We start from the raw sequence: 13,019 nt of genomic DNA on the forward strand, positions 1-13,019 counted from the left end.
TAATACATTTACCCTTCTTCATCATCTCTGAAAGTTTGTAACATCAACCATGAATCGCCCTTACCAACATTATTTATTGTTAGCCGTTTCCGTTGTTGCAGTCTTCAGCTCGAAAACTGATTTGATGCAGCTCTCCACGCTACACCATCCTATGCAAGCCTCTTCATCTCCGAATAACTGCTGCAGTCTATATCCTATTGAATCTGCTTACTGTATTCATCTTTTGGTCTGCTTCAACGAGTTTTTACCTCCTCCCCTCCACTTCCGTCCAACATTAAACTGGCAATCCTGTGATGTCTCAGAATGTGTCCTGTAACAGATCCCTTCTTCTAGCCAAGTTGTAACACATATTTCTTATTTCTTAGTTGTATTCGGTGCCTCCTCATTAGATACGCGATCTACCCACCCGAACTTCAGCGTTCTTCTGTAGCAGAACGTTTCAGAAACCGCTACTCTCTTCTCTTCTAAATTGTTTTTGATCCACGTTTCACTTCCATGCATGGCTACACTCAAGGGATGTACCTTCAGAACAGGCTTCTCAATCTACTCGTATATTCGACATCAACAAATTTCTCTTCTTCAGAAACACATTTCTTGCCATTGGCAGTCTACATTTTATAGCCCCTCTATTTCGGCTGTCATCAGTTATTTACCTACCCGAGTAGCAAAGCTCATGTAGTACTTTTATTGACTCGTTTTCTAATCTAGATCCCTCAGCGTCATCTGATGTACTTCGACTACAATCCATTATCGTTGTTTTGTTTCTGTTGATGTTCATCTTGTATACTGCTTTTAGGACGCTGTCCATTCCGTTCAGCTGCTCTTCCAAGTCCACTGCTATCTCTGGCAGTATTACAATGTCATTGGAAAATCTCAAAGTTATTATTTCTCTTCCGTGAACTTTAATTCACACTCCATATTTTTCTTTTGATTTCTTTACTGCTTGATCAGTGTGCATACTGACTAACATCGGGGATAAGCTACATCCCTCCCTTTCTCCCTTCTCGACTACTGCTTCCTTTTAATGTCCCCCCCTCCCCCACCACCCACCCGACTCATAACTGGCGTCCGGTTTCTGTACATGTTGTAAATAGCCTTTCGCTCCCTGCTACGTTCAGAATTTGAAAAAGGATTGTAGTAAACATTGTCAAAAGTTTTTTCTAAGCGCTCTCTGAAATTCAGACTGATTTTCCCCGAGCGGCTATTGCCAGTTTTCTCATTCTTTTGTAAGGAATTTCTATTAGTATTTTGTAAACAAGACTAATTAAACTTACAGCTCATTAATATTCACACTTGTAAGTACTTGCTTTCTTTGGAATTTGGAATTATTATAGTCTTCTTCCAGTTATAAACATTACACTCCCATTCCACGGCAAAGTCTATTAATAGTAGTAGTAGAGGGGTTTTGTGGGCGCACGACAGCAAGGTCTTCAGCGCCCGTCTATTAATAGTGGGTATATATATATATATACTCCTGGAAATGGAAAAAAGAACACATTGACACCGGTGTGTCAGACCCACCATACTTGCTCTGGACACTGCGAGAGGGCTGTACAAGCAATGATCACACGCACGGCACAGCGGACACACCAGGAACCGCGGTGTTGGCCGTCGAATGGCGCTAGCTGCGCAGCATTTGTGCACCGCCGCCGTCAGTGTCAGCCAGTTTGCCGTGGCATACGGAGCTCCATCGCAGTCTTTAACACTGGTAGCATGCCGCGACAGCGTGGACGTGAACCGTATGTGCAGTTGACGGACTTTGAGCGAGGGCGTATAGTGGGCATGCGGGAGGCCGGGTGGACGTACCGCCGAATTGCTCAACACGTGGGGCGTGAGGTCTCCACAGTACATCGATGTTGTCGCCAGTGGTCGGCGAAAGGTGCACGTGCCCGTCGACCTGGGACCGGACCGCAGCGACGCACGGATGCACACCAAGACCGTAGGATCCTACGCAGTGCCGTAGGGGACCGCACCGCCACTTCCCAGCAAATTAGGGACACTGTTGCTCCTGGGGTATCGGCGAGGACCATTCGCAACCGTCTCCATGAAGCTGGGCTACGGTCCCGCACACCGTTAGGCCGTCTTCCGCTCACGCCCCAACATCGTGCAGCCCGCCTCCAGTGGTGTCGCGACAGGCGTGAATGGAGGGACGAATGGAGACGTGTCGTCTTCAGCGATGAGAATCGCTTCTGCCTTGGTGCCAATGATGGTGGTATGCGTGTTTGGCGCCGTGCAGGTGAGCGCCACAATCAGGACTGCATACGACCGAGGCACACAGGGCCAACACCCGGCCTCATGGTGTGGGGAGCGATCTCCTACACTGGCCGTACACCACTGGTGATCGTCGAGGGGACACTGAATAGTGCACGGTACATCCAAACCGTCATCGAACCCATCGTTCTACCATTCCTAGACCGGCAAGGGAACTTGCTGTTCCAACAGGACAATGCACGTCCGCATGTATCCCGTGCCACCCAACGTGCTCTAGAAGGTGTAAGTCAACTACCCTGGCCAGCAAGATCTCCGGATCTGTCCCCCATTGAGCATGTTTGGGACTGGATGAAGCGTCGTCTCACGCGGTCTGCACGTCCAGCACGAACGCTGGTCCAACTGAGGCGCCAGGTGGAAATGGCATGGCAAGCCGTTCCACAGGACTACATCCAGCATCTCTACGATCGTCTCCATGGGAGAATAGCAGCCTGCATTGCTGCGAAAGGTGGATATACACTGTACTAGTGCCGACATTGTGCATGCTCTGTTGCCTGTGTCTATGTGCCTGTGGTTCTGTCAGTGTGATCATGTGATGTATCTGACCCCAGGAATGTGTCAATAAAGTTTCCCCTTCCTGGGACAATGAATTCACGGTGTTCTTATTTCAATTTCCAGGAGTGTATATATATAAGCAGACGTGTCGGAGAGCGGCACCTTGTTAAATTGAGTAAGGAGTAGATTCTACAGTGTTCTGTCCGTAGGCTTGTAGTGAAGAGATCGTCCAGATTACAAACATGCCATAAATGCAATATTACGTTCACCGCTCAAAATGTTTGTCATTTCTCTGAAAGAACACCCTAATGACTGCATGTACGTTGTAGTTGATGCAGAAATGGTATCAGCTGGTTATGTGACCCTCGCACCTCTGACGTAAGTCAAGGCAGTATCTGTAGCACACGGTTATCTGGAATCAGTGATGTAAAGTAGGTCGACCTACAGTCACCACAGAACGATGGAACGGAGATGCCATGTTTGGAGGTCTCCCTAAACACATTGTGAACGAAGCTTACCGATTTGTTGGTGTACACTACTGGCCATTAAAATTGCTACACCACGAAGGTGACGTGCTACAGACGCGAAATTTAACCGACAGGAAGTTGATGCTGTGATATGCAAATGATTACCTTTTCAGAGCATTCACACAGGGTTGGCGCCGGTGGCGACACCTACAACGTGCTAACAGGAGGAAAGTTTCCAACCGATTTCTCATACACAAACAGCAGTGAGTCAACAGATGGGGACGTTTGCACGACAATAACCATCTGCACGAACAGTTCGACGACGTTTGCAGCAGCATGGACTACCAGCTCGGAGACTATGGCTGCAGTTACCCTTGACGCTGCATCACAGACAGGAGCGCCTGCGATGGTGTACTCGACGACTTACCTGGGTACATGAATGGCAAAGCGTCATTTTTTCGGATGAATCCAAGTTCTGTTTACAGCGTCATGATGGTCGCAATCCGTGTTTGGCGACATCGCGGTGAACGCACATTGGAAGCGTGTATTCGTCATCGCCATACTGGCGTATCACCCGGCGTGATGTTATGGGATGCCTTTGGTTACGCGTCTTGTTCGCACTGACGGCACTTTGAACAGTGGACGTTACATTTCAGATGTGTTAAGACCCGTAGATCTACCCTTCATTCGATCCCTGCGAAACCCTGAATTTGAGAAGGATAATGCACGACCGCATGTTGCAGGTCCTGTACGGGTCTTTCTGGATACAGAAAATATTCGACTGCTGCTCCAGATCTCTCACCAATTGAAAACGTCTGGTCAATGGTGGCCGAGCAACTGACTCGTCACAATACGCCAGTCACTACTCTTGATGGACTGCGGTATCGTGTTGAAGCTACATGAGCAGCTGTACCTGTCCACGCCATCCAAGTTCTGTTTGACTCAATTTCCAGGCGTATCAAGGCCGTTATTACGGCCAGAGGTGGTTGTTCTGGGTACTGATTTCTCTGGATCTATGCACCCAAATTGCGTGAAAATGTAATCACATGTCGGTTCTAGAATAGTATATTTGTCGAACGAATACCCGTTTATCTTCTGCATTTCTTCTTGGTGTAGTAATTTTAATGGCCAGTACTGTATTACAGAGCGGCAAAAGCATAAGATTTTTACTGTCATCCACTGCGGTGTTATGATTCAATATACATTTTCGTGTCTTACATTTCCTATTTTTATCATGCTACTCATGGAGTATGTCAGTGCCTCTTGCAATTTAGTGTCCAGTGTTTCGTCTCACTTCCTCCACCACTCATCAGTTCATTCATTACATTTCTATAGAGAATAATCCCGATAGAAAAACTTTTGTACCGTTTCTTACAGTAACAAAATACTTATTTCTGCAATATCCCATAAATTGTGGTGTCCCAGAAAGGACCTGAAACTGTTGACCTCAGCCTTCGACCTTCTTAGGACATGCGTCGTCCCACAGGTTGTTAACCCCGACTTAGTGAAATGACCGATGGACGCCGCAAGCTTCCGTCGGTAGCCACTAGACATGCGCAAACGAGAACAAAGCTCTGGAGTGTCCACGACGCACCAGCCACATCAAATCACTGGGCGAGCTGTGCGTTTCTCCCGTAGTCACAGACTGGAAATATTAGCCCCTATACCGACGACCACTGAAGTGTTATAAAATACATTTCCCCGTAATAAATCAAGGCAATGAGACTTAAGGCAAATGTAAATAAATTGTCCTGCCTATAGCCAGTCGTGACAAGTGGCAGATAAACTTGGTGTAAATGGAAGGAGGCAAGCCGGACGGCTAGTAAGTAACCTTCAGTTTCTACAGGCTCCTTTCCATGTCTTTTAAGTTCAGTAGCTACAGGGACTGATAGTCACATATCTTTAAGTAAGAAGGAAAACTTCATTTGAGGAAATGACAGTAATTTGGATCATGATAAACTGCGTCATCCAGGATAACGAAACGGCAGAATATAACAGTTCTTACGCAGTCATCCTGCCTACAAATAGCCTTGGGATTTTGAGATTCCAAACGAACAGAAGCATAAATTGGGCAGTGGCAAGAAACTTCCGAGGTGAGAGAGCAAGAGTCTGCAGCTGTGTACTTCCCGCTCGTAAGACGGTGAGTTTTCGGTGACGAACCCAAGGAATAGCTTCTGCTGCAAGCCAGCTAATACGTGCAGAGAAGAAGAAGCACTCTCTCTATTTTCGTCCTATATCGTTCAGTCTACTCAATACTTTGTGAAACTGAACTGTTTATTGCCAACTTCAGTGCATTATTGTCGGAAGAGTATTTCGGTTTTAATTGGCTGTTATATTCTCATTATATAGCTATAAGGACACAATACTCTTCGTTGCACATAACCAACAAGCAATATACAACGAGTATATTCCACGAAACACATCTCAGGTAGTACGCTTGCGAGAATGTGTCAAACGCGAATGCAGGGCATACGTCTCTTCAGTGTGTGTGTGTGTTTGTTGTGTGTGTGTGTGTGTGTGTGTGTGTGTGTGTGTGTGTGTGTGTGTCTCAGAGAGAGAGAGAGAGATGGCGTGGCAACAGTGTGGTCCATAATTTATATAATGAAAAACTGCACCAGTTACGTATTTTTCGTGGTCAGCTCAACGCTTTTGGAGAATTTATTCTCACTGTACAGTGCTCGAGACAATGAAAATAAATTTTTGGAACGTGCCGTGCAAAGCATAATAGAATACTTAACTATGCAATTTTCCATTACTTAAATTGATAATATTTAAGGGCTCTATGAGGTGGAAGATTTATCTTATGTCATAGAAGAAGAAACAGGAGTCGATTTAAAAGAGATACGGGAGCCAGTATTAGAATTTAAGAGAGCTTTGGAGGACTGAAGACCAAATAAGGCAAAAGGGATCAATAAAATTCCATCAGAATGTCTAAAATCATTAGGAGAAGTGGCAACAAAGCGACTTTTCACGTGGGTGTGTAGCACATATGTGTCTGCCAGTTTCGGAAAAATATCATCCACACAATTCTGAAGACTGCAAGAGCTGACAACTGCGAGAATTATCGGACAATCAGCTTAACTGCTCATGCGTCCAAGCTGGTGACAAGAATAATATACAGAACAACGGAAAAGAAAGTTGAGGACGTGTTAGATGACAATCAGTTTGGCTTTAGGAAAGGTAAAGGCAACGAGGAGGCAGTTACGACGTTGAGGTTGATAATGGAAGCTAGATTAAAGAAAAATCAAGACACGTTCATAAGATTTATCGACCTAGAAAACGTTCGACAATGTCAAATGGTGCAAGCTGTTGAAAATTCTAGGAAAAATAGGAATAAGCTATAGAGAGAGAGACGGGTCATATACAATATGCACATAAATCAAGAGGAAATAATAAGAGCGGACGACCAAGAACGAAGTGGTGAGATTAAAAAGCGTGTAAGACATGAATGTAGTCTTTTGCCTTTACTGTTCAACCTGTATATCGAAGAAGCAATGATGGAAATAAAAGAAAGCTTCAGCAGTGGAATTAAAATTCAAGGTGAAAGGGTATCAATGATACGATTCACTGGTGACATTGCTATCCTGAGAGAAAGTAAAGAAGACTTACATGATCTGCTGAATGGAATGGACAGTCTAATGAGTACAGCATATGGATTGAGAGTAAATCGAGGAAAGACGAAAGTAATGAGGAGTAGCAGAAATGAGAACAGCGAGAAACTTAACATCAGGATTTCATGGTCAGGTAGTAGCAGAAGTTAAGGAATTCTGCTACCTAGGCAGCAAGATATCCAATGACGGACGGAGCAAGGAAGACATCAAAAGCAGACTAGCACTGGCAAAAAGGGCATTCCTAGCCTAGAGAAATGTATTAGTATCAAACATAGGAGTTAATTTGAGGATGATATTTTTGAGAAAATACCTTTGGAGCACAGCATTGTATAGTAGTGAAGCATGGACTGTGGGAGAACCGGAACAGAAAAGAATCGAAGCATATGAGATGTGGTGCTACAGACGAATGTTGAAAATTAGGTGGACTGATAAGGTAAGGAGTGAGGAGGTTCTGTGCAGAATCGGAGAGGAAAGGAAAATGCGGAAAACACTAACAAGGAGAAGGGACGGAATGACAGGACATCTGTTAAGACATCAGGGACTTCCATGGTGTTACAGGGAGCTGTAGAGGGCAAAAACTGTAGAGGAGGAGAGAGATTGGAATACATCCAGCAGATTAATGAGGACGTAGGTCGCAAGTGCTACTCGGAGATGAAGACGTTGGCAGAGGAGATGAACCCGTGGCGGGCCGCATCAAACTGATGACTCAGAAAAAAAAAATTAACTTATCAATATTTATGTCTGTGAGAGGTTCTGCTCTGCCGCAAATTACTGAAAAAAAAAACGCTTCTTATGGTAGAGCAAGGAGAACAGTTATACCTGTAAACATTCCTAAAAGCCTGCACCACGGGCTTAAGCTACAAACTTTTGAAACGCAACTATTTTGCACTTTAATTCCGTTCATTGTAAATTTTCACATTTCCATTACCAAGTAAAAATCGTTATTTATTTTTCGCAAACGTGCCTAAAGCATGAGACATTAGGAACCATTTCAGGCGTATCACTGACATATCGTGTAAAAATGTTAGTGACAAATTAACGACAAAATGAGAAAAGGAATCAAAACCAAGTTCCACGCCTCTGAGCATTCTGGAGCAGACTCACCGTCTTCGTCTGTCGTGGCGGCAACTGCTGGGCTCCTGGGACCTGTGCCCGCTCTATTGTAGGCCTGCACGTGCACCGAGTATTCCGTGAACTTCCGCAGGCTGTCGAGCAGCCCTTGCAGCTGCGTTCCAGGGATTACTTCGAACGTTTTGTAATGGAATTCGTCTGATGAGTTACTCTCTCTGTAACCAATATGGTACCCAAGGATTTCTCCATTCTGAAATTTCTGCTCCGGTGGCTGAAAAAGAAAACCGTTATCTCGTTAATCTGAAGGATCATGTAATCACTTGATGATTGCGGAAACAGAAACACTACCCTGTTGCACATTCGAAACAACTTACTTCTAACGGACGGTTTTACAAACCTCATGCATCTTCCTTCATTAATGTACATAAGTGTGCAGAGAAATCCTAACGCGATTAGATTATTGCACTAACTATAGTTTTTGTGCACTTTAGTCATTGTAAGATAATTCAGTTACCTAAGTAGTGTTACTTCCAAAAAAGACATGCAATTTACAATCACCATTATGGCTAAGTGTCGAAACAATGAAATGCCTGTTTCCATTGTCAGAAAACCCAACCACTGTTTAAATACAGAGTGAAATCATCCATCATCAATACTGGTCGAAGAATTCCGTCATCTCTGTTCATCCGACGGCCATGTCGAAGAGGGCTGGGGAGCCGACAGAGTTTCAGAGGACTCTCTTGCCCTTAGGGTGCGAAACTTCTCATAAAGGACCGAACGCTCAGCAACGATCAGCGGCATGAGGACACAGAAGGCAATGAATAACACTGCGTTAAGGGCAATAAATGTTTATCCACAGGGCAAGTGCCGTGTAATTGAGAAAGTGTTATGATAATCTGTCGATTGGAAAAAGATTCCGGATTAGTTCCCCATTCGGCTTTCCGGGAGGTGAGTACCAAAGGGAAGCTTACCATGAGAATGAATAACAATATGAAATGGTAACATACTATTTGTCAGGACGAGGGACGTCAGAAGTCTGGACGTGGTAGGGAAGCTAAAAAATCTGAGAAGCCAAACGCAAAGTCTCGGTCTACACTTACTGATGATCAGTGCAGTGAAATGGGAAATATTAAAAATTTCTGCTCAGACAAGCATAGGGTAACAGCAATAGCAGAAGAATATGGTCTGATGTGAGTGAGATCCATAATGAACAGGAAAAGAATGAGTTACTGCGAAAAGCTCTATGCCAGGGTTGCTCTGACGAGAATTGACAGTAAAACAACGTCAACAATAAAAGAACTGGTACACAAGCTGACATCACCAGCAGAAGATGAGGCAACAGAGAACGGATATGACGATATTGGGATCGTAATTCAGTATGAAAAGGAGATGCCGTACTGGACTGCGGCAATAGCGGAACGAATAGATGAAATATTTTTCGGAGAATACGGTCATTATAGTACAGGAGAAGGGCTATACGACTTCAATAAATTTTAGCTAGCAACAGCGAATATACTGTTCAGAAAACATAAAAGGAAAAGGCCTGTGAATAGGGAAAGATACCTACTGGATTACGTCATGCTCAGGCAGAGATTCAGAAATTTGATACTAGATCGTATTGTGTACCCAAGAGCAGACGTGAATTCGGATCACAACTTAGTAATGATGAAGCATAGACCAGTCTTTAAGACAATAGCGCGGAAGAATCAATGTGGCGAACAGTGGAATACAGTGGTATTTAAGAATGCGGCGTTACGTGTGAAGTTCTCTATCGCTGTAGATACTGTGATAATGAATACCATAGTAGGCACCTCGAAGCTGAAGTCCGTCCTCGGTAGCTGAGTGGTCACTCAATTCAAAGGGCCAGGGTTCGATTCCCGGCTGGGTTGGAGATTGTCTCCGCTCAGGGACTGGGTGTTGTGTTGTCCTAATCATCATGATTTCATCACCATCGACGCGCAAGTTGCCGAAGTGGCGTCAAATCGAAAGACTTGCACCCGGCGAACGGGTTACCCGACGGGAGGCCATAGTGACACGACATTTACATTTACCTCACCTGAAGACGAATGGACCTAGATAAAAGGACAATCCCATACAAAGCTGAAAAAAAAAACATTAAAAAGGAGTTGTGCGACATAAATGAAAGTTGCCAGCCATGTTTATATGCCTGAAAGATGATGTCCATTGAGGTTTCGCGCTAGTAATGCCACTGTGAGGATGCAAACCAGGTTTGCTTTGAATACATGCTTTAATGGTCGTGAGCGTTAGCTACCTTTGAAATTGGACGTGTTGATGTTGGTTAAGAACTTCTTTAAGGCGACAAAGACGCCATTACCACTGAGTTTGTATTGGGTCGTGTAATAAGGCTATGGAAAGGTGCATGTTTCTTTTCGATATTGCAGAAAGACGTGGCAGGAATGTAGCTACCGTCCATCGGTGTTGGCAGCGGTGGTCACGAGGTCTCAAGAAGACCGGTTTCCGGACGGCCAAGTGGCGCTACCAAGAGGGAAGACCATCGTGTTCGGCGTGTGGCTCTAGCGCATTGTACTGCATCTGCTGCAGCAATTTGAGCAGCATCTGAAACCACACTGACACCACGAACTGTTACAAAATGGTTACTTCAAGGATAGCTACAGACTAAACACTCTGTAGCGTGCTTTCAAATGACGCCAAACCACCGCCATTAGCGATTTCTGTGTTGTCGTGGGAGAACTCATTGGAAAGCAGGATGGAGATCTGTTGAGTTTGTAAGGTGGCAGATAAAATAAAGGTCCATTTCGCACCTTATATGAGAGTTTTTGTACATCTTAAGGGGAAGGTGAATAAGACACTTAACTCAGTTCAGCTAAAATGTGCAGATTTGCCTATAAGTATGTAAAGGGATGACACTCAATCGACGATATTAACACACCGATCCTATATACTGCATGTCAATGAGCAAGAGGTGAAACAAGCAGCTACAGGAAATGTTTTGTTTGGAATCAGGTGCAAGCAGGTGTCAAGGACACACTATGGGCAGTACAACGGAAAGCTCTTAGGGGGCGTCCTGTGGCGGAAGTCAACGAATGGGCCCCAGGTGACTCACGTGGGAGGGCACCAGATTGGGACGGAAAGAAGCTTTAGAAAACTGTGTTTCGGAATTTCCAAATGGATACGAACAAAGAAGTGATGCAGTTGATCACATGAACAGCACGTGGTACGTTCATGCTGTACGCATGTAACTTTTAGGTGTCTGGAGTAGGCACAAAATGTCTGATTGGCAGAAACGAACTAGGAAGGAGTAAAGTGCTGAGATTTCGGCGCAGTTAAATGGTACGGCCTTTGTGATTGGGAGACAGAGTGTCCACAAAATAAGAGGAACTCTCCTATTGGTTGGAAAAAGTCATGACATGGAGCACGAAAGGACCCAGGTGGGGGACAGTTTTGCTACGAGAAAGACAAGACCAAAAATTTCGAGGACCTCTCCTCTGAACTGGCGTCAAGGCAGAGGAGAAATCTGTGTGAAGACTGCGTTCACTGCGGCTGACATTCAGCCAGACATTAGATGTAGCGTCATGGAGCTCCAACCGTGGAGAAACGAACCAGACACTTGATTAAATGTTCTGGCGTTAACTGAGAGGGCATTGTAATATTCACGCTGCTCCAGCCATGTGCGTGCATATCGCCATATTTCAAGACTTGGGGTGAGTGCATGATTTCTCACCTCACGAGAAACAAAGGAGAGTTTCTGCTGATGAAATCAGCAAAGATTTTGATTAGCTTTTATAGCAAGCTCAGAGGACGAGAGGAGCCATACAGATGACAGCTCATCACAGCTAAGGTAAATACCCCGAGCAGAGGCGTAACTTGTTGGTTCATCAGCGACCATTGTGAACTCGAGCAACCTTGGGTAATCTTTTGCTCAGCTTGTCACAAAACTAAGCATCTTCCGAAGACTGTATTGTCATCCTAAATAGTACCAAACTTAGAACCGGAATCGGATAATTTATCGTAATATTGGCCAACTTCATGACATAGTGTTTAGAGCTATTTCACTTACCCAGGACGAGATGCGTTATCTTGACAACTGTCCTAACATTTTCACATTGAAAACTGTAAAAATTCGTCTATTTCTATGGAAAAACTTCAGCATTAAAAACCAATTTGTTTACAGCTTTAACACCATTGTTCTCTGTTCATCCTTACCCCAGTTATTTATTCTATAGATGTTAATGCACTCAGAGCGTTTATGCTGACCTCTGACAAAAAAGAGAAAAGGAGTGAAGTTTCAGAAGTTTTTCGCTGAAAGCTGATTGTGTCTGAGTGCCAGTGATGGAGATGTGTTGGTTAGAACGAGACCAGATGAGGGCCTGCCACCAACCGGTCTGTGTGCTAGACACACTGGAACTACACCTGGAGCTATGGTATATGGTGCAATTTTGTACGACAACAGGAGCTCTCTCATTGTTATCCCACACACCCTGACTGAAAATCTGTACGTCAGTCTGGTGATACGAACTGATGTGCTGGTAATCGCTATCAGCATTCCAGGGACTGTTTTCCTGTAGGGTAACGCTCGCACACAAGCTGCTGTTGTAACCGCACATGTTCTACAGAGTGTGGACACGTTGCCTTTGCCTGCTCTATCACCTAATCTGTCTACAGTCGAGAATATATAGTCCATCATTGGACGGCAACTCCAGCGTCATTCACAAACAGGACTAAACGTCCCTTAGTTGACTGATAAAGTGCCATAAATATGGAACTCCATCCCACAAACTGATATCTGGCGCCTGTACAACACAAGACATGTAAATTTGCTTGCTGTCATTCATTCCGCCGGTTATTAATGTACCTGCATTTCACATTTGCAATATATTGTTTTGTTTCTTACGTTACTCTGTGATATTTCAATGTTAATCACTTAAATATCTTACCTAGAGAAATGCATTCCTAAAAATTCATTACTCTACATTAATTATTTTTTCGTGTTGTGATTTTTTCGGTCAGTGTATGTTGGCCAGGCAAACGTAGGTACCAGGAAGGTGACTGCGAAGAAACCTTGTGGAGCAGAAGAAAGACTTCGATTGCTTGACCAAAGGAGGAAGTACAGTAACGTTTTGGGAAA

The 13,019-nt window shown here is 44.4% G+C and overlaps 1 protein-coding gene across 1 annotated transcript in view; it reads right to left on the bottom strand.

Moving 5' to 3' along the window:
* Positions 1–13,019, bottom strand: part of LOC126235629 (Down syndrome cell adhesion molecule-like protein Dscam2) — a 197,811-nt gene that overhangs the window by 64,906 nt on the left and 119,886 nt on the right. The window contains exon 12 of the mRNA XM_049944340.1: positions 7,946–8,183. Coding sequence (XP_049800297.1) covers positions 7,946–8,183 — 238 coding nt within the window. The remainder of the gene's footprint in view (positions 1–7,945; positions 8,184–13,019) is intronic.

Source organism: Schistocerca nitens, chromosome 2, assembly GCF_023898315.1.
Source record: "Schistocerca nitens isolate TAMUIC-IGC-003100 chromosome 2, iqSchNite1.1, whole genome shotgun sequence".
In the NCBI taxonomy this organism is placed as follows: domain Eukaryota; kingdom Metazoa; phylum Arthropoda; class Insecta; order Orthoptera; family Acrididae; genus Schistocerca; species Schistocerca nitens.